At 42.7% G+C, this 21118-nt stretch overlaps 1 protein-coding gene across 12 annotated transcripts in view; it reads left to right on the forward strand.

The window, feature by feature from the left end:
* The window catches only part of LOC120360103 (protocadherin alpha-C2), a 196793-nt gene that overhangs the window by 94758 nt on the left and 80917 nt on the right, over window positions 1-21118 (forward strand). Inside the window, exon 1 of one of the 12 annotated variants that reach the window (XM_074380554.1) lies at window positions 2-6817. The exons of 10 other annotated variants lie outside the window; for them this stretch is intronic. In XM_074380554.1, the coding sequence (XP_074236655.1) occupies window positions 4424-6817 (2394 nt within the window). In that variant the 5' untranslated portion in view covers window positions 2-4423. One more of the 12 variants, XM_074380541.1, reaches the window with a different exon arrangement.

Consider the following 21118-nt stretch of genomic DNA (forward strand, 5'->3'; position numbering starts at 1 on the left):
TTATATTATTTAGATATATTTGTTTCCCTGAAGAACTTCCGTTTAGGTTATTACTACATTCTCTTATTTTTCTTACGATTTTATCCTTTAAACTATGGCATGTCTCATCTTTTGTGGTCATTCTTACTCATTTTGAACTTTTATGTATTTGTGTAATATTAATGAAGGAAATATGTAGATATAATGGAGGCCATGGAGAACCACACTTAAAAGTTTTCTTTTTCTATAATCCTTTCTATTATATGACTGGTTAACCTTGAAAAATAATAGTATATTAGATTTAAAACTGGCCAGATGTTTGATAACTTTAAAATTTATTTTAATTTGTTCATAAGTTCAAGATTACAGATAAGTTGCAAGAATGGTAGAAAGAGTTACCAGATACCATTAATGGATTCTTTGACTCTTCCTCATGTGCTTTGGCTTTTAAAATAGCCTTCTTGATCACCATTCTAATTTCAGTATAATCTAGATATTTTCACATTATATTCCAGGTATTAGCACAAAAATATAAATAATATGTGTGATATAAGATGAATGATTTTCTTCACTGCTCACGCAACACTTTCTTTATTTCAAGTGGGAATAGCTACTGTACTACTCTTATTTACATGAAATATAATAAAATCATTTCTCAATTTAAAAATATTTGACCATCTGTACCATACAGTACAGTTGGTACCAACCATGGCTCAAAACCAGTTTTGGATGATCCCAGACGTATCATGGTATACCACTGTACTGTGCCTATTATTAAGTGAATCTTCTTATGTGCATTTTACATATTTTAACTTTCTATTTCTACAAAAATATCCAGAGGCTTCTCTTTAACCAGGAAATAAAGTCTTACATACCCCAACCTGGTTGTAAAGGCATTAAAACTTCCAGGCTTATATCTGCTTTCTTAGATATCTTTATTTTAGGATCTGGAATATAGTACATGTTCAATCACTTTTTAAAAAAAAATATGTCATGTTGCACAAGCTGGACTTGAACTTCTGGGCTCAAGTGATCCTCCCGCTTCAGCCTTCCAAGTAGCTGGAACTACAGGCAGGCTCCACCTCTCTCAGCTTTAATCAATAATTTTAAATAAATACATGGTATTGAAATGTATCACCTGGGCAATCCCCTCTATCTTAGAAATGGGAGTAAGCCCTAGAAATCACATAATGTTTTATTGAAGAGTGTCTTGAAAGATAGATAACGTTTTACCAAGAAAGTATTAGAGATGAAGAGATAAGCATGAACAACTGCACAGTTTACGGTGGTAAATGAAGGCGGTACTTGAGGGATTAGAGCAGGGGAGATTCTGAAGGCAGGAAAACTATTTCTTTTATAATAAATTAGGTAGCAAGTAATGGAGACTTAAATTGTGGTAGTAGAAATGAATTGAAAAAGACATATACAAGAGGCACTGGCAAAGTAGAAGCAGCCGGATAATGACAAACTCAATACAAATGATAAGAGATAAACAAAAATGGAAGGTGACTCTCACTTTTTTAGTTTGTTCAGCTGAGAAGATGAGATTGCCATTAACCAAGTTGCAGGACAGAGCTGGATAAACAGTTTGTGTGTATTTGAGCAGGTAGGGAATGGAGATGAACATTTAAGAAAATGTTACTTTGAGGTCCTAGGAGAATACCATTGTGATTGGAAATATGGGTCTAGATCTCAGAAGAGATTATTGACATACATTTTGGGAATACTCATTTAGGGAAAAAATAAATTCATGGAAGAATAAAATTGCCAAGGCAGACACTGAAAAACGAAAAGCAACATGTTCAGGTACTTAGGCGGGTAAGTGTGTCACTTCCTATGGCTGCTATAACAAATGACCACAAACTGGGTACTACAAAACAACAACAAAATTATTCTCTCACAGACCAGAAGTCCAAGTCAAGGTGTGGTCAGGGTTATACTCTCTTTGGAGGACCCAGGGAAGAAACTGGTTTTTGTTTCTTCCAGCCAGTTTCTGATGGCTGCTGGTGTTCCTTGGCTTGTGGCTGCACCACTGCAATCTCAGCCTCCTCAGCCTTCATGATCACATCGCCCCCTCCTCTCCATGTCTCTCTCTATGTCCTGGTTTTACAAAGGTACATGTGACTGTATTTAGGACCCACCTGGATAATTCAGGATAAACTCCTTTCAAGATCCTCAACTTAATCACATCATTCATCATATAAAGTAAAATCCGCAGGTTCCAGGGATTAAGATGTGGGCATAACTTTTTGAGAACCGACATTCAACCTATTATAGTAGGCTTAAAATCATAGGAGGAAAGACAACAGGAATCTGAAATAAAACTCAAAGTGCATTATATAAAGTATATGTTAGAAGTTAAGGGTGAAGGGAAAAGATAAACAGAAAGAGTCAATGGGTTTTCTCCCCAGAAGTAGAATGTTAAAAAAATTTTTTTGTGTGTACATATTTTAGTTAAAGATGTTTGAACATCTTCATAGTGTGAGGGAAAGAAACAAGTAAAAAATAAGATACTAAAAATAAGACAGGCAGCAGGAGAATTTAGATGAAAACTATGAAAGAGAGAATAGAAAATAATGTTTAAGAGCATACGGTTGACCTTAAAAGTGGGAACAGTTTTTCCTTAGAACTAGTAGAGAATGAAAACAAATACTATAAGGAAAAATGATGACATAAGAAGAGAGCTATTGAATTTCTGTTTGTTGACATCTCTCAATGTATGAATCATCTGAAAGTGAACTGATGGAAATGAGGTTGAGAACTTTGGAGGGATGAGAATATGGAAGAAACTCTTTAAGCAAGAGGGAGGAATTAATTATGAATTCACTTGAGAGCCTAACTGAGGTAAAGGTGAGAGTAAACTTGAAGACAATATAATCATTATGGCTAAGTGATTAATTTATATTGAACAACTTAATAGGAAGAATAGAGAAAATGGATTGTTAGGGTAACTGTGTTGGAGACTAAAAAGAATGTTAGAGGAGTAATATAAATAGGTGAATGATTCTAGGGTGTCTGGAAGGGCATATTTTAAATGGTTGACTATGTAGTCTAATTATGTGAAGAGGTAAATAAAGAAATGTAGGGCCTGACAGAAAGAATTAGAAAAAGTCAAGGAACAATATCGATTCTAAGAGGAATACTATGTTAGTAAAAGTAATGGAGCAGGAGAGGATGATGAGGGCAAGTGAATACCAAATACTCTGCCTAAATTTTCAGAGGAAAGCAGAGTTATGGAAATAAAACCAACAGTCATTTCCTATAGAGTTGTGCACAGAACAGGCAAGATAAATATTGGAGCTATGATATATTTTTCGTTACACTATTTGGCCTGGGACTTTGTGGCTTGATAGAGATAGTTATAACAATATGTAAAAGTAAGATCCTCTTCCTCTCTTCTTTGCTAAAAATATGCTAACATTTTTGTCTAACTTGTTTCTTGGAAAATTAGAGGCAATTTAGATGATGGTAAGGTTTTACTCAGTGATGATGAAATAAGATGGAGAGAGAAAATGGGAAGTTTAACCAACTGGTAGTAATTTAAATTCTATTAAATAAATAGGATACTAGTTCCAGGCATATTTTATAAAAACAGAATCCAAAGCTTTAAAGCATTCTTGTATCTAAATGGTCTAAATTATTGTGTTTATGCACATACACACACTCACATATGAAATCACACACATATTTACTGAACACTTTCTTTTGAATATAAATATTTTATCCACATCTCGAGTCACATTGAGGGATATTTACAAATACAGTGTATTTATTTAAAAGCTGATATATCACTTACCAATGCTTTTTACCTTCACCCATGTTATTCTTATGTGATTATTACCTTTCTTTTTGCAATCAATGGCTGTTGCATGAGGAGGTCTTGAAAAACATCACAGGAAGAGGACAGTCCCACAAAAAGCTACGTGACTATGCAAGACTAGAGATCAATTGTTCCAAAACAAATGTCAAATATTCTCCGTCTTTTAAAATTCTGCATGGAAGTCTTATACATGGAAAAATAAATTTGTGGGAAAAATAAATTTGTGGCAAGATAAAGTTCATCGACCAATTGTCAGCTAATATCCAATACTGAGCAGAATGGAGTGATTTACTGTTTCTGGGAAGGTAAGCACTTAATCATCAATGATGTAGTTGCAGTGAAAATGTCAGGAAATGCAATGGAAAAAATCCCACATCACTGGAAAACATGTAGATTGAGTCATTTTTACACTTACACATTCATGCGCATGGTGTCGCTCTTCACTGAGAACGTTTCCGCGAAGAGCCGCCGTTTCTTCCTTCTTGCAGAAAATTTACCAGAAAGCGGAATACCTCTAGCAAATCCTCTCGCACTGGAAAGCCACAAAAATTGGGCCTTGAGAGGCAGTTTGAGTTAAGGTATTATATATTGCAGATATTTCTGAGTTTTTTTTTGTAGTGTACCATGCTGTTTTCCTGGCAAGGAGGCCCAAGACCGCTGCAGCTACTGCTCTGGCTTCTGCTTCTCGCAGCCTGGGAGACCGGTAGTGGCCAGCTTCACTACTCCGTCCTCGAGGAAGCAAAACACGGCACCTTCGTGGGCCGCATCGCCCAGGACCTGGGGCTGGAGCTGGCGGAGCTGGTGCCGCGCCTGTTCCGGGTGACGTCCAAAGCACACGGGGACCTTCTGGAGGTAAATCTGCAGAATGGCATTTTGTTTGTGAATTCTCGGATCGACCGCGAGGAGCTGTGCGGGCGGAGCGCGGAGTGCAGCATCCACCTGGAGGTGATCGTGGACAGGCCGCTGCAGGTTTTCCATGTGGACGTGGAGGTGAAGGACATTAACGACAACCCGCCCATGTTCCCTGAAAGCAAGAAACGAATAATCATTGCAGAATCTAGACCTTCGGCAACTCGATTTCCGCTAGATGGCGCATCCGATGCAGATATTGGTGTAAACTCGGCATTGACCTACCGACTGGATCCCAACGATTATTTCGCTTTGGACACACAAAATAGTCGTGAGCAAATGTCTTCATTATCACTTGTACTGAGGAAAACATTGGACAGAGAGGAAATTCAGGAACATAGTTTATTACTGACAGCCAGTGATGGAGGTAAACCCGAGCTGACTGGCACAGTTCAGCTGCTCATCACAATTCTGGACGTGAATGACAATGCCCCGGAATTTTACCAATCCGTTTATAAAGTGACGGTGTTGGAGAACGCATTCAATAGAACATTAGTGATTAAGCTAAATGCCACAGATCCTGATGAAGGTACAAATGGAGATATAGTCTACTCATTTAGAAGGCCTGTATCGCCTGCAGTGCTATATGCATTTACCATAAATCCCAACAATGGAGAAATTAGGACAAAAGGGAAACTAGATTTCGAAGAAAAGAAATTGTATGAAATATCCGTGGAGGCAGTTGACAAAGGAAATATTCCGATGGCGGGTCATTGTACCCTTTTGGTGGAAGTACTAGATGTAAATGATAACGCCCCAGAGGTTACCATCACTTCTTTGTCACTCCCCATCAGAGAAGACACGTCACCTAGCGCCATCATTGCCCTGATCAGTGTGTCCGATCGTGACTCTGGCTCAAACGGACAGGTCACCTGCACCCTGACGCCGCACGTCCCTTTCAAGCTGGTGTCCACCTACAAGAATTACTACTCGTTGGTGCTGGACAGCGCCCTGGACCGCGAGACCGTGGCGGCCTATGAGCTGGTGGTGACCGCGCGGGACGGGGGCTCCCCCTCGCTGTGGGCCACGGCCAACGTGTCCGTGGAGGTGGCCGACGTGAACGACAACGTGCCGACGTTCGTGCAGCCCGAGTACACGGTGTTCGTGAAGGAGAACAACCCGCCGGGCTACCACATCTTCACGGTGTCTGCGCAGGACGCGGACGCGCGGGAGAACGCGCTGGTGTCCTACTCGCTGGTGGAGCGGCGGGTGGGCGATCGCGCGCTGTCGAGCTACGTGTCGGTGCACGCGGAGAGCGGCAAGGTGTACGCGCTGCAGCCGCTGGACCACGAGGAGCTCGAGCTGCTGCAGTTCCAGGTGAGCGCGCGCGACGCGGGCGTGCCGCCTCTGAGCAGCAACGTGACGCTGCAGGTGTTCGTGCTGGACGAGAACGATAACGCGCCGGCGCTGCTGACTCCCCGAGCTGGCAGCGCTGGAAGCACAGTGAGCGAGCTGGTGCCGCGGTCGGCGGGGGCGGGTCATGTGGTGGCGAAGGTGCGCGCGGTGGACGCCGACTCCGGCTACAACGCTTGGCTTTCATACGAATTGCAGCCGGCGGCGGTCGGCGCGCGCATCCCGTTCCGCGTGGGGCTGTACACGGGCGAGATCAGCACAACGCGCACTCTGGACGAAATAGACGCGCCACGCCACCGCCTTCTGGTGCTGGTGAAGGACCATGGTGAGCCCGCGCTGACAGCCACAGCCACGGTGCTGGTGTCGCTGCTGGAGAGCGGCCAAGCGCCAAAGGCGTTGTCGAGGGCGTTAGCAGGCGCTGTGGGTCCAGAAGCGGCGCTGGTGGATGTCAACGTGTACTTGATCATCGCCATCTGCGCGGTGTCCAGCCTATTGGTGCTCACGCTGTTGCTGTATACTGCGCTGAGGTGCTCGGCGCCGCCCACCGAGGGCTCGTGCGCGCCGGTCAAGTCCACTCTGGTGTGTTCCAGCGCGACAGGGAGTTGGTCGTACTCGCAGCAGAGGCGACAGATGGTGTGCTCTGAGGAGGGCCCACCCAAGACGGACCTTATGGCCTTCAGTCCCAGCCTTCCTCCTTGTCTTGGTCCTGCAGGAGGAACAGGCCAGACGGAGGAGAACTCAGAATGTTTGAAAGAGGTAAGCTTATATTTTTAAAAATTGTCTTAGTAACGCTTTAGCCTTCCTTGCAGTTGTTTAAGTCGTCTTCCCTGCCAATTTCAAATTATTCTTTAGTTTAATTTTAATTTCGCCAGTGTTACTGAATTTAACAATTCTGCTATGGACATTATGTGTTGAATTATTCTTAACTCAGAAACCGTAATGAAATGTGCAAAACAAGAATATTTTGTTTTTGTTGTCTTCTTAATATTTCTAAGTATTTATTGTGCAATTGAGCATTTACGAAAAATTTCTGACGTTGTGAGAACCTAAACATTAGGAAACGTTTGTTTTAACGAGGGTAATTATAATCTTAAATTTAAAAATTTTAATTTAATGTATCTTGTCCAAGGCCCACTGTAACCACTATCTGATTACCACCTATGTTCACTCAAGGCCTTAGGGCTCTATGAATAACAGGTGGTGATAGCAGCCAAGCTTGCATCCTTCCCTTTAGGGAAAGGTCCAGAGATGCCACCTGGGAGCCAGGGATTGGCGTCAAAATCCTTAGAAATTTGCCTGATATTCTATTTGACTGTGGCTAAGCTGGCACTCGAACCACAAGATAAATTCCTTCCCATTCTTCTCTCCCCTTTCCACAGGCAGAGGTGTCTCTCCCCATGGCCAATACTACCATTGGGCCACAAGGATTCTGCCTGGCCACTACTGACATTCACTTAAAGCTTAAGGGCTGTTCAGTTATCTTGTTGTGAATGCTGCCAGGCCTGGGACTCACTCTTCAGGGAAGTGGGCACCCCTCTGTCCTGGGGAAGATCCAATTATGCTGTCCAAGAGCCAAAGCCTGGATGTGGGGACCCCAAGAGCATGCTTGTTGCTCTACTCCACTGCGGCCAAACTGGTACCAAAGGTACAAGACAAAGTCCCCTTTACGTTTTCCTCTGTTTTTGTCAAACAGAAGGATTCATTCACTGTAGCCACCACAGCTAGGCATGTGCTGGATCACACCTAAAGTCAGTGCATCTCAGAGCCTATGGCCCACAGCATGCTACCTGGGTATCACGGCTGGTTATTTGGGGCATAAAGGCCCTTTAGTCAGCAGGTGATCCATCTTGCCAAGACTGGGTCCTTCCCACCAAGGCAATGGCTTTTCCTTTGGTCTAGGTTGTGTCTAGAAATGTCATCCATGAGCTAGGGCCTGGAATGGGAGCCTCATGACTCTGCCCAGTGCCCTATCCTACTGTGGCTGAGCTGGTATCCAAGATGCAAGACAAAGTCCTCTTCATTCTTCGCTGTCCTCTCCTTAAGCAGAAGGAAGGAGTCACTTTTGTTGCTGCAAGCTTCACTGACTGGGATTAGGGGATGGGTGGTACAGGCACTCCCTTAGCTGCCCTGGCTGATGACTTCCTAGGTCATGTGCCACTCTAGCCCTCTGGTGCTCAGCCCAGCCCAGCACTAGGAGTTGCCTAGGAATTGGAATCCTTATGTTCTAGACTGCCTTTCAGGTTTACCTAGAACCTCAGAGCACTTAAGCCCATAGTGGTGAGGCTTGCTGAGAAACTCAAGTTCTGACTGCTGGGATGAGTTATTTTCTTCTGGTTAGGTCTATTCCAAAAGCTCCCTTTATGCACGGCTGCTGGCTGAGTCCAGCATGGTGTTGTTTCCTGCGGACAGCACGGAGTTTAATGTCAAGTTCCCCAGTTGCTGTGCTTTACCTCCCCCAAGTACACAGACTATCTGTTGTTCAGCTGCTGTTGGGGGTATGGGAGGGGTGGTGGTGGTGATTCCAGACTATCTCTCCAACCCTTTTTAATGCCTCTTTTAGTGATATGTTGTTAAATCCAGGTATTATGATTGCTCACCTGATGTTTAGTTCTTGTAATGGTACTTTTCTGTGTGCAGATAGTTGTTACAATTTGATGTTCATGCAGGGGGAAAATGGTGTAGGCTTCTATTCTACCGTCCTGCTCCACCCCAATAGTCTGATGTGCAGAAGCTCTTTAGTTTAATTAGGTGCCATTTGCCAATTTTTGTTTTTGCTGCAAGTGCTTTTGGCATCTTTGTCACGAAATCTTTGCCAGGGCTATACTCAGAATGATGTTTTCTAGGTTTTATTCTATGGTTTTTATAGTTTTAGGTTTTACATTTAACTCTTTAATCCATCTCAAGTTGATTTTTGTACATGCTGAAAGGAAGGAGTCCAGTTTCAATCTTCTGCATATGCCTAGCTAGTTATCCCAGCAATATTTATTGAGTAGGAAGTACTTTCTCCATTGCTTTTGTTCACTTTTTTGAAGATCAGATGATTGTAGGTGTGCTGCTTTATTTCTGGGTTCTCTAACCTATTCCATTGGTCTATGTGTCTGTTTTTGTACTAGTACCATGCTGTTTTGATTACTATAGCCTTGTAGTATAGTCTGAAGTTGGGTAGTGTGATGTTCTTTTTGTTTTTTGTTTTGCTTAGAATTGCTTTGGCTATTTGAGCTCTTTTTTAGGTTTCATATGAATTTTAGGATAGCTTGTTTTTCTAATTCTATGAAAAATAATGTTGGCAGTTTTATAGGAACATCTTTGAATCTGTGGATTGCTTTGGACTCCATGGTTATTTTAACAATGTTGTTTCTTCCTACCCAGGAGCATGAAATGTATTTTTATCATCTCTGATTTCTTTCAGCAGTGTTTTATAATTCTTTTTGTAGAGCTCTTTCATCTCCCTGATTAGCTGTATTTCTAGATATTTTATTTTTGTGTGTCTATTGTAAGTGGGATTGTGTGCTTGATTTTGGCCCTCAGCTTGGATGTTGTTGGTGTATAGAAGTGCTGATTTTTGTACATCGATTTTGTATGTTGAAACTTTGCTGGAGGTTTTATAAGATTTAGGAGCTTTTTGGCAGAGAATATAGGGTTTTCTCGGTATAAAATTATATTGTCTGCTAAGAGAGACAGGTTGACTTCCTCTCTTCCTATTTGGATGCCTTTTATTTCTCTCTGTTGCCTGATTTCTCTGGCTAGGACTGTTGAACAGGAGTGGTGAGAGTGGGCATCCTTGTCTTATTCCAAGTCTCAAGGGGAATGCTTTCGATAGTATCAATCCTTATAAACTTATTGAGGATTGTTTTAGATAATGTTCCATGTGTAATTGAGACGAATGTGTATTATGCTGCTGTTGGCTGAATGTTTTGTAGACATTGCAATGATATGAATGTTTGTATCCCCTGGATTCATATATTGAAACCTAATTCTCATGATGATGGCATGAGAAGGTGAGACATTTCAAAGGTAATTAAGTAATGAGGGCAGAGCCCTCATGAATTGGATTGGTGTCCTTATAAAACAGGCCCCACAGAGGTGCCTTGCCTCTTTCACCATGTGAGGACACAGCAAGAATGTGACATCCATGAACCAGAAAGTGGCCTATTAGCAGACACTAAATCTGTTGGTGCCTGGATCATGAACTTCCAAGAGCCTCTAGAACTGTGAAAAATAAATCTTTCTTGTTTATTAACTATACAGCATATGATATTTTGTTATAATGCCCTGAACAGACTAAGACAGATATTCTTCAGGTTAGCTGATTTTAGTGTTGTTTATATCTTTTATTTCCTAGTGGTCTTCTCCCTAGTTGTTATCTAGTATTGGAAGTGGAGTATTAAAGTCTCCAATTATAACTATTGAATTGTCTACTCTTCCCTTAATTTCTGCCAGTTTTTGCTTCATGCATTTGGGGCTCTATTATTAGGTGCAAATCTCATTTTAGTTGCTGTATCTTCCTAATTGGCCCTTTTGTTATTATAAAATGTCCTTCTTGATTTCTAGTAACATTTTTTTTGTCTTGTAGTTTGTTCTGTCTAGTATTAGTGTAGTCACTCTAGCTATCTTGTGGTTGCTGTTTGCACAATATATGTTTTCCCATTATTTTACTTTCAATCGGTTAGTATCTTCGAATCCAAAAGTGTCTCCTGCAGACATCACATAGCTGGATCTTGTTTTCTTAAAAATTAGAGTCTGACAATTCTGCCTTTTGATTGGGTTGTTTAATCCATTCACATGATGTTGATATATTTGGATTTATGTTTGTCATTCTACTACTTTTTAAATATCTTTTTTTTTTTTGTGACGGAGTTTAGCTCTTGTTACCCAGGCTGGAGTGCAATGGCGCGATCCCGGCTCACTGCAACCTCCGCCTCCTGGGTTCAGGCAATTCTCCTGCCTCAGCCTTCTGAGTAGCTGGGATTACAGGCACGTGCCACCATGTCCAGCTAATTTTTTGTATTTTTGGTAGAGACGGGGTTTCACCATGTTGACCAGGATGGTCTCGATCTCTTGACCTCGTGATCCACCTGCCTTGGCCTCCCAAAGTGCTGGGATTACAGGCTTGAGCCACCACTCCCGGCCTAAATATATCTTAATTCTCTTTTGTTCCTATACTTCTAATTTACTGACTTCTATTTATTAAGTGAGTATTTTAGGATGTAACATGTTGTTTTAAAAACAAATTTTAAACTATATCTTTTGAGTTATTTTCACAGTAGTTTCTCTAGAGTTTACCATATACATGTTCACTTATTGATATCAGCTTCAGATTATATTAACTGAATTCTAGTGAAATATAAAAATGTTACTTCTAGACGGCTTTATTCCTCTTCCACCTTTTATATTATTGTTACACATACTACATCTTTTGGTGGACTGAATTGTGGGCCTCAAAAATATGTGTCCACATACTAACCTTTGAAACCTGTGACCTCATTTGGAATTCAGTTTTTGAAGGCATAATTACATTAAGGATTTGGGGGTGACGTTATTTTGAATTTTTCAGGTGGGGCTAATTACAATGAAAAGTTTTGTTTTGTTTTTTAAATAAGAGATAGAAGATGAGAAAACAGACACAGAGAAAAAGTTGTGTGAAGTTGGAGGCAGAGATCGGAGTAATGTCAACAGCCACCAAAACCTGGAAAAGGCAAGAAACAGATTATCCCTAGAGCCTCTAAAGGGAGTGCAGCCCTGCCAACATCTTGAGTTTTGACTTCTCCTCTCCAAAACTGGGAGAAAACCTGTGTCTTAAGCAACCCAGTGTGTAGTAATTTGTCACAGCAGCCACAGAAAACCAATGCACATTTATAGGTATTTTATACCCAACAATACATTGCTATAATAATTATTACTTTATGTAATTTTATATCTTTTAGAGGCACTAAGAGAAAAAAGGAGAAAAATGATATATATTTATAGTGTTTATTTTTCATCTTTGCTAATTCTATTCATTTATTCTTGTGAATTCATATTACTATCTGGTGTCATTTTCTTATCAGATACAGCTGTTCTCCCATACATCTCTTTTATACTGTAATTGGTAAATTTGTTACATATGTTTTTGGTCCAACAATAGAGTTCTACATATTGTTTTATGCAATTAGTTAGACTCAGCTTTTCTATTTCATCTTCAAAGTGTGGCCCTTGGAACTTAAAGTCATATTTTGGTTCATCAATTCAGTTCCAAGAGTAGATCTAGCCCTTTCATTCTAAACACTACATATGTAGTAATGGAACACAATATTGCATTTGTTTACTTTTTCAGAGTCAGGGTCTTGCTGTGTTGCTTAGGCTGGAGTGCAGTGGGGCAATCATAGCTCACTCTAACCTTGAACTCCCGGGCTTAAGAAATCCTCCTGCCTCAGCTTCCTAAGTAGCTAGGACTACAGGTACACACCACTATACCCAGCTAATGCATTTTTTAACTGATGTAAAATACAGTTTTTTCACAATAGATTGACAACTATAATTAATGTCTTCTTTACTAGATGATATTAAGCCACAGATCAAAAAGTCCTAGACTTTTATACTTATTAAGAAAAAAACCCTCAAATTTGCTGAATGTCATCGTATTAAGAGCTGATCTGTATGGTTCAATCACATAATATACTTTTGCCTACTTTCAAGTTTCATGTTTCTATATATTTGATAAACATTCACACTAAATTTTCCTCTGTGCTGTAGATAAAATCAACCATGTCTGAAAAGGGAGGCCTGTAACAAATACCAAACCATTCTACCTGACATTAGTTTATTAGTGCCTAACCTGAAATAAAAATCTGCTGATACAACATTCTCTAAAAAAAGCTTTGCTATATTATATGGTAGATATTTTAAGGGACTTTAATAAAAATTGGACAGTCATCATCAAACACTGGCCACCTAAATTTTAAACAGTAAACACAAGAATTACTCCCATAGAAAAAGTAAGCATAACAGGGCACTTCTTGGCTACTGTTTGATATTGGCTTGGATGTTCTAGATAACACAAGATAAGATGTATATGTGTACATTTATATACATATATACATATTTGCACGTGTATATATATATGCATACAACATATATATAAAATGTTAGAAAGGAGGATAAAATATATTATTAAATGATAAAATTTATAGTCAATATAATATTATGCTTGTAAAAATCCCAGAGAATCAAAGGAAAAAATATAACTAAAAAACAGTTCAATGAAACAATTAGTTTAAAAAACGAATATACAAATTGTAACTTTCCCACATACCGTCAAAATGTAGAAATCCCACTAAGCAAAAAGTGATATTTCTACCAACTATAGATAAATGAAAATGTATATTTAAATGTCTCTTATCTTCCATAAAACTCATCAAAAACAACAAAAAGTAAAGCAGACAAAAAAATAAAGTTACATCTTTGATGAAACTCTGTAAAACATTTGAACCTCAACCCCGATGTATATAAACATAAGTTACTAAGTGCAATGAAGATTGGACCAAGATTAACAATACTAGGAGAGGATATCTGTCACTGGAGATCTTGGAGAGGGCTGGTAGATGGGTGTTTTCTAGAGTAGTGATTCTCACTGAGATGCAAAACCAATGACTCCTTGTTTTGGAACAAAAAAGATCTAGGTACAGAGGCTGAAGGCAGGATTCTCCCATAATCCTATTCGTCAATACAAAATAGGAGAGAAGGCAGGACTAAATATGATAGTGAGCAGATGCACTGTTATTTCAAGATCAAACCTAAGGGTGTGGCAAACTCTGGATGACAAGCTGCCCTGCACCTGCTAGTTCTCATCAGTTGAAGATATGTTAAAACTATGGCACACACAAACTACTCCATCAAACAGTAAATATGGCTATACTGCAAGCAGTAAAAAAGTGAACAGGCTCTGCTTCCATACAGTCAAGAACAAAAAGAAACACTTGAAAACATTGGGGAAAATGAGTGGAAAAGAATAAAGAATTTTAAAGCATTGGAGAGAGAAGTATCACTTTAGAATACAGAAAAAAGAGATACAGCATACTGCTAATAGATGTCTTCAAAGAGACCAAATACATAGACAAAGGGGAAAAAATTCGAAGACGTCATGCAAGAAAAATTTTTGAGACACAAATAAATTTCAGATTTTTGCTTCCAGCAATGGAAATCTAGTTTGTCTTCAGCCAGTGGCATAGCAAGGACAACAGGTGGACCACGAGAATGGTTTTCCCTGATTGTAAGACTGCAGTTTTGGACACTATTACTATATAGATAGCATTTAGAATGAAAGAGCTAGGCCTCCTCATGTCAGCACTTATTTGACCAATGGGAGTATGACTTTAAGGTTTTAGGGTCACATTATGAGGGTGAAATAGAAAAAAATATTATAGAAAGATAAATTTTTGGTCAGATGCAGTGGCTCATATCTGCTGTAGCAATTTGGGAGGCCAAGGTGAGAGGATCGTTTGAGCCCAGGAGTTTGAGACCGGCTGGACAACGTAGTGAGACCTCATCTCTTCAAAAAATTAAAAAATTAGCTGGACATGGTGGCACTTGGCCTATGAGTTCCAGACCAGCCTAGGCAACATGGTGGGACCCTATCTTTACAAAGTATTTTAAAAAATTAGTTGGGCATGATGGCGTGTACCTGTAATCCCAGCTACTCAAGAGGCTGGGGTGAGAGGATCACCTGAGCTTGGTGAGGTAGAGGCTACAGTGAGCCATGTTCATGCCACTGCACTCCAGTCTGGATGATGAAGTAAGATTCTGTCTCAAAAAAAGGACAAAATGAAATACCAGCAATGAAAGGTCCTGCTAAAGAGAAGTTTTGTTAATTCATAATTTTAATGTTTATCTGCTTATCTTATCTAAACGGCAAAATTCTTTAGCCTTTCTTATCTTTGGGATATACTTCTCTCTTAAATGTTACTTTCTCACAAATCCCAGTTTACTTGAATAAGAATCCAATGTTACGCCAAAAGTTAGGGAGACATATGGAGGGACAAATTCTGCTGCGTGGATGCTTTCCTTATTCTTCTTACAAATGAAATCTTTTGAAAATAGACGTCAGTGGCAGTTTAAATAGAGAAATGGGAAAAAGGGAAACCAAAAATCTGAGAAGGTGTGAAGGAGGAGTTTCTGTGAAGATTTCCCATGCTGTTCTCTATATGCATTTTTCCTTTTTCCTCATGCCCTAATCTACACCCACACATACTATTCCTCTAGGTGCAGCTCAGAATTCCTAAACCTGGTATTATTGGAGGCTTGGCTGCAGATCTAAAAGTAAGGGGCCTGCCAAAAGTTGGGCACATCTTTCCTTTTGTATTTCATCTGTTTAAGACAGAAAGAATAACCTTTCATTCCAAAGCAGTTAGCTTGCTTAGCAGCATTAATCTAAAATAAAGAAATGCAAATACTAATCTCTGGCACTGAAGCAGAAAATTTGTTTTGGTTTTGGAATTTGGTGAAGAATAAGTTATTTTTTAGGGACTGTTTTGCATCCTGGTGAGGTCTACTGTGGTCTGTACTTGTGACTCTACCTAATAGGCTGGCATGTTTCCTCCTTTAATGTTATCTGAGATTTGGTATCAATGATCTTTTGGTTTCTTAACCTAAAAAGGCAAACTAACCAAGGAGTATTACTACTTACATTACCTTATATCACAGTGTGCTTTTTCTAGTTCCCTGGAAGAGATAAGGAATGGGTTTGTGTGTTCAGGGGAGGTAACTGGTTTTTGGTGGAACACTGGAGTTATCAATCCTACTCTTAGCGTTAAAAAGAGAATGCCAGAGCAACCCCTCTCTCCACCAATTTAATCGGCAACTTAAAAATATTTAAAATATTATAGAAATATGCACGTTGAGGCTGGGCGCGGTGGCGTGGGGCTTACGTCTGTAATCCCAGCACTTTGGGAGGCCATGGCGGGCTAAGTTCGAGACCAGCCTGAGCAACATGGTGAAACTCTGTCTATACTAAAAATACAAAAATTAGCTGAGCATGGTGTTGTGTGCCTGTGATCCCAGCTACTTGGGAGGCTGAGGCAGGAGACTCGCTTGAACCTGGGAGGGGGAAGTTGCAAGGAGCTGAGATCGCACCACTGCACTCCAGCCTGAGCGACAGAGCGAGACCCTGTCTCAAAAAAAAAAAAAAAAAAAAAAGCAGGGTGAGTGCAGTGGCTCATATCTGTAATCCTAGCATTTGGGGAAACTGAGCTGAGTTGGGAGGATCACTTGAGCCCAGGAGTTTGAGACCAGCCTGGGCAACAAAGCAAGACCCCTATCTCAAAAGAAAGAAGGAAAGAGAGAAAGAAAGAGGAAGGAAGGAAGAAAAGAAGGGAGGAAGGAAGGAGGGAAGAGAAACGAAGGAAGGAAGGAAATTCAAACATACACTAAAGTTGAGAGAATTGTGTAACTGACCCCAATGTACCATCACCCACGTTCAATAATTATCGTTAGTTTTAGGCAGGTTTCTACCAGAAAATATGTCCTGGAAACTTTAATTCTTGATCTGTGTTCAGATTTTGCCTTTCAAATTTTGATTATTGGGTCTTTGAACATTGCGCCTGTATTAAAAGAAGGATTTGAATGAGGAATTTAATGCTTAATAGTCAATAGTCAATGAGTCTCTTTTTGGCTCGCCTCCTTCTTAGGGAAAGGAACTGGTTGTAGGGTGTTAGGCAGAATTTGGGTGTATCTGTTGTGGCTCAGAGTTGTTTTTCATAGAACTGATCACTGTCCCAAATTCCACGTAGATGACCAAATTAAAAGCGAGGCTGGGGAAAGGATGGGTATTCAGCCTATTCTAATCCTGCCTCATGGTGTTTTTTAAATATTTACAGAAAGATTACAGAGTAATTTCCTGGCCAAACTCATGAGCATCTCAGTACTTTCCGCTCCACTTCTTCTCACGTCCTCTTTGGGGACAGGTTGTCAAATCTTTGAGTTTCTAGTTATTGCTATTGACTGGTTTATGACTCCCTCTTTCACCCAGATTGTCAAGAGCCGTTTGCAAAGCACTTCCAAGTAGAGCCTCTTGGGGAAGGAGAAACTGCTGTCACGCAAAAAAGCCTTGAGCTCGCTGGCTCTGCTGCCTCGAAAAGCCAGAGTCCGCAGACAGTTGGATGCGAACACTATTCCCCCATCTTTCCCGCCTTGTCGTCTCTATTTGCACTCTTGGCAACTCCTGGGATACAAGAGGGTGCAGGACAGACTTCAAATCGCAGCAGGATTCAGGGCGGAAAGCCGCCCGGCTCTTGTTTGGGGGGCTGCTGCAGCCTTAAGCCTAGAAGGCGTGGTTCCTCACGTTCACGGTCCCGCCTCCCGCCGCCTCCGTCCGGCGGCTCCACGCGGAGTCCCGCCCTCTCCACCGTAGAGGTGCGCGGGGGTCGGAGCGCGGGGACCCGACGAGCGGGGACCCGACGCGCGGCTCCCAAAGGCTGGCAGAAGGAGCCCATCGGGGCTCAGCCCGTTACCAGCAGTCTGTGGGCAGAGGCTGTGGAGGTTAAGGCTCCGGGGGCAGCCTCAGGGCGTTGCCCTAGAAAACGCCGTTTAAGGAGAGACTTTAGTTAGTGTCTCAGGGCGTCTCCCAGGCTCCGCCCGGCGCCTCCTGCCAGCGCCGTGGGCGAGACCCCCGCCGGCTCGCAGCTCCTGGAGACGGCGCCTCTCGCACCGGACGGGCAGCCTCGTCTCTACACCCCTAGGCGGCGCTGCGCTCCTCAACACCGGGCCGGCTTCGCTTTCCCAGACGGCTGCCCAGCCTCCAGCCTAGCAAGCCCGGCTCCCAGCCTGCCAGCCCGGCAATGCCGGCGTTCCGGAGGCGCAACGTCGGAGGTCACTGAGTATCTAGCCCGGAGCAGTGACGGCCGGCCGGAGCGTGCTCTTTCCCGCGGCTCGTGCTCTCCGGGAGTCCGGAGCATGGTCCTGGGTCAGCGTTGGTGGAGCGCGTTGGTCGAACGTGGACGCCCAGAGGGAGGATGGTAGGCTCGGGGGTGGCCGTTCTATGTTTGTGGGTTTCCTGCGGCGCTGCCGCCGGACAGCTCGAGTACTCAGTGCCGGAGGAGACGGAGCGGGGCGTAGCCGTAGGCAATGTCGCCGCGGACTTGAGGCTGCCCGTGGCCACTCTGTCCTCGCGGAACTTTCGCTTCCTTTCCAGCCACCGCGAGCTCTACTTCGGGGTGGACCTGGCAAGCGGCAGCTTGGTGGTCAGGGAGCCGGCGGACCGCGAGCGGCTGTGCGGGGCCAAAGCTCCCTGTGTCTTGACCTACGACCTGGTGCTCGAGGACCCGCTGGAACTGCACAAGATTCGCATTCACGTCCTGGACACTAATGACAACTCACCTCTCTTTCCTGCCGGCGACTTGCAGCTGCACATCCCGGAGTTCCTGATGCCCGGAGCCCGATTTACTCTCCCGAATGCTCAAGATGACGACGAAGGAAGCAATGGGATGCTAAGCTACAGCCTAAGCCCCAGCCAGCACTTTCGCCTGGACATGGGATCGCGGGTTGACGGAAGCGAATACCCGGAGTTGGTGTTGGAGAAAGCACTGGATCGCGAACAGCGCGCCAGCCACCTGCTGGTGCTTACAGCTCGGGACGGCGGGCTACCTGCCCGCTCAGGAGACGCACAAGTCACTATCATTGTGGTGGACACAAATGACAACGTGCCTGTATTTGAGCACTCCGTATACCGCACTAAGGTTCCAGAAACTGCACCCAATGGGACTGTGTTATTCCGAGTTCAAGCCTTGGATCCAGATGAAGGGTCCAATGGGGAAGTCCGATACTCCCTAAGCAATAGCACGCAAGCAGAGCTGCGACACCGCTTTCATGTGCACCCTAAAAGTGGGGAGGTGCAAGTAGCTGCTTCACTAGGTCCGCCTGAAACGCTCTTGGAAGCATACATTGAGGCGAGGGACGAAGGTGCCTTTGGTCTAGCTAGCACGGTCAAATTGTTGGTGGAGGTGACTGACGTGAACGATCATGCCCCTGAACTGGACTTCATGACTCTTTGGAACCCAGTATCCGAGGACGCTGCTCCTGGCACAGTGATTGCTCTCTTTAGTGTAAAGGATGAAGACCTCGGTTCCAATGGTAGAGTCATTTGTAGCATGTCCAGTGGAGGCCCTTTTCAGCTGACGGCTTCCTTTGACAACTACTACAGCCTGCTGATTGATGGGCCCCTGGACCGGGAGCAGATCAGTGAATACCAAGTCCTAATCACGGCCTCAGATAGTGGCTCACCCCCACTTAGCACCCGAAGGATAATCACTGTGTCAGTTGCTGATGTGAATGACAATACACCAAGCTTTCCTCAACTGCAGCAGGAACTTTTTGTTGCTGAAAACAATGGCCCTGGGGCCTCTCTAGGCCGAGTGTTTGCCCGGGACCCCGACCTGGGGAAGAACGGCCTTGTCTCTTATGAGCTGTTGGATGTTATCTCTGAGGGGCCACCAGCCTCTAGCTTGGTGGCAGTGGAATCATCCAGTGGGGCCATCACTGCCAAAAATTCCTTTGACTTTGAGCAGCTCAGGGGGTTTCACTTTCAGGTAGAAGGCCGGGATGGTGGCATTCCTCCCAGAAGTGCGACAGTGACTATAAACTTGTTTGTGGTAGATAGGAATGACAATTCTCCAGTTATCTTGTTTCCCTTGCCCAGAAATGGTTCTGTTCCAGTGGAAATTGTGCCCCGCTCTGCCAGGACTGGACACTTGGTCACAAAAGTGGTAGCAGAGGATGCAGACAGTGGTTCCAATGCCTGGCTTTCCTACCACATCTCCCGGGCGTCTGACTCTAGTCTCTTTAGAATTTCAGCCAATATAGGTGAGCTCCGTACTGCTCGCTTAGTTCTTCCCACTGATGCAGTCAAGCAGAGGGTGGTGGTAGTGGTTCAGGATCGTGGAGACCCACCACTTTCCTCCTCTGTCACTCTGGGTGTGCTGTTGAGCAACTCTGTCCCTCAGTTACTTCCAGACTTTGAAGATGTTTGGGAACCAGGAGGGCAGCTTTCTGCCCAGAACTTGTATTTAGTAATTGCCTTGGCCTGTATTTCCTTTTTATTTCTGGGGTGCTTACTTTTCGTCATGTGTGCCAAGTTGTGTCAGAACCCAGGCTGTTGCCCTCAGAGCTGCTGTCGTTCTACAGAGGATCTGAGGTATGGAAGGAAGTTGGTTTCAAATCCTTGCATGACATCAGCCACCATAGATGTCACTACAGTTGAGAGACTTTCTCAGACTTATCTCTATCGGGCCTCCCTAGGACTTGGTTCTGATAATAACAGTTTGCTGTTGCGTGGGGAGTACAACGCTGCTGACCTGCAAAATCTTGCCACTGGGGTAGGACTGAATTTGCCAATATCCTGTATTCAGGTTTGGAATAGGAAAGGGGATCACGCTAATGTCAATGCCATGGTAAGCAAATTTTATGGAATTTAATTCCTTTGACCAGGAGATGGCTGCTAGTTCTGTTCTGAAATGTTTCTTAGATAAGCCTTTGGCAATATTTCATCAATTGAATTAAACACTCCTTCTTAGCACTTCCTGTGCTAAGAAATCTGGGAATATAAAAAGTATTAGAAGATTATCCTAGGCCTCAAGGGGCTTATAGTTTGTTTTCGAGAAACAAGGGTAAAAAATTAAAACCTGTTTAAGAACAATAAAAGTAATATGCATAAAGGTCTAAAATTCAAAATAAAATACCAAAATATTTTATAAGCAAGAGATGTGTAAGGCACTCTAATATTTAAAGAATGAAAAATATGTAAGAATCTGCATAAAATGAATATAATATCATGGAAGGTGAGACATTTACTTAAATTGTTGCAATGCTTTATCAAAAGATGACAATAACCACATTAAGATGTAAAAATAAATTGCAATGGGGATTAAATGAAGGGAGAAAGAGAACATGAGAAAACATTTGAGTGGAGAGGAAGGAGTCAGAGAAGCTTTTGTGATAGAGATGGCATTTTAGTTGGATGTTGAATATGATGTACTATTTAATAAAATACAGTGTATTCTCTAGCGTATACTTTTCGTGAATACCGTTTTG

This window comes from Saimiri boliviensis, chromosome 1 (assembly GCF_048565385.1).
Source record: "Saimiri boliviensis isolate mSaiBol1 chromosome 1, mSaiBol1.pri, whole genome shotgun sequence".
Classification (NCBI taxonomy): Eukaryota; Metazoa; Chordata; class Mammalia; order Primates; family Cebidae; genus Saimiri; species Saimiri boliviensis.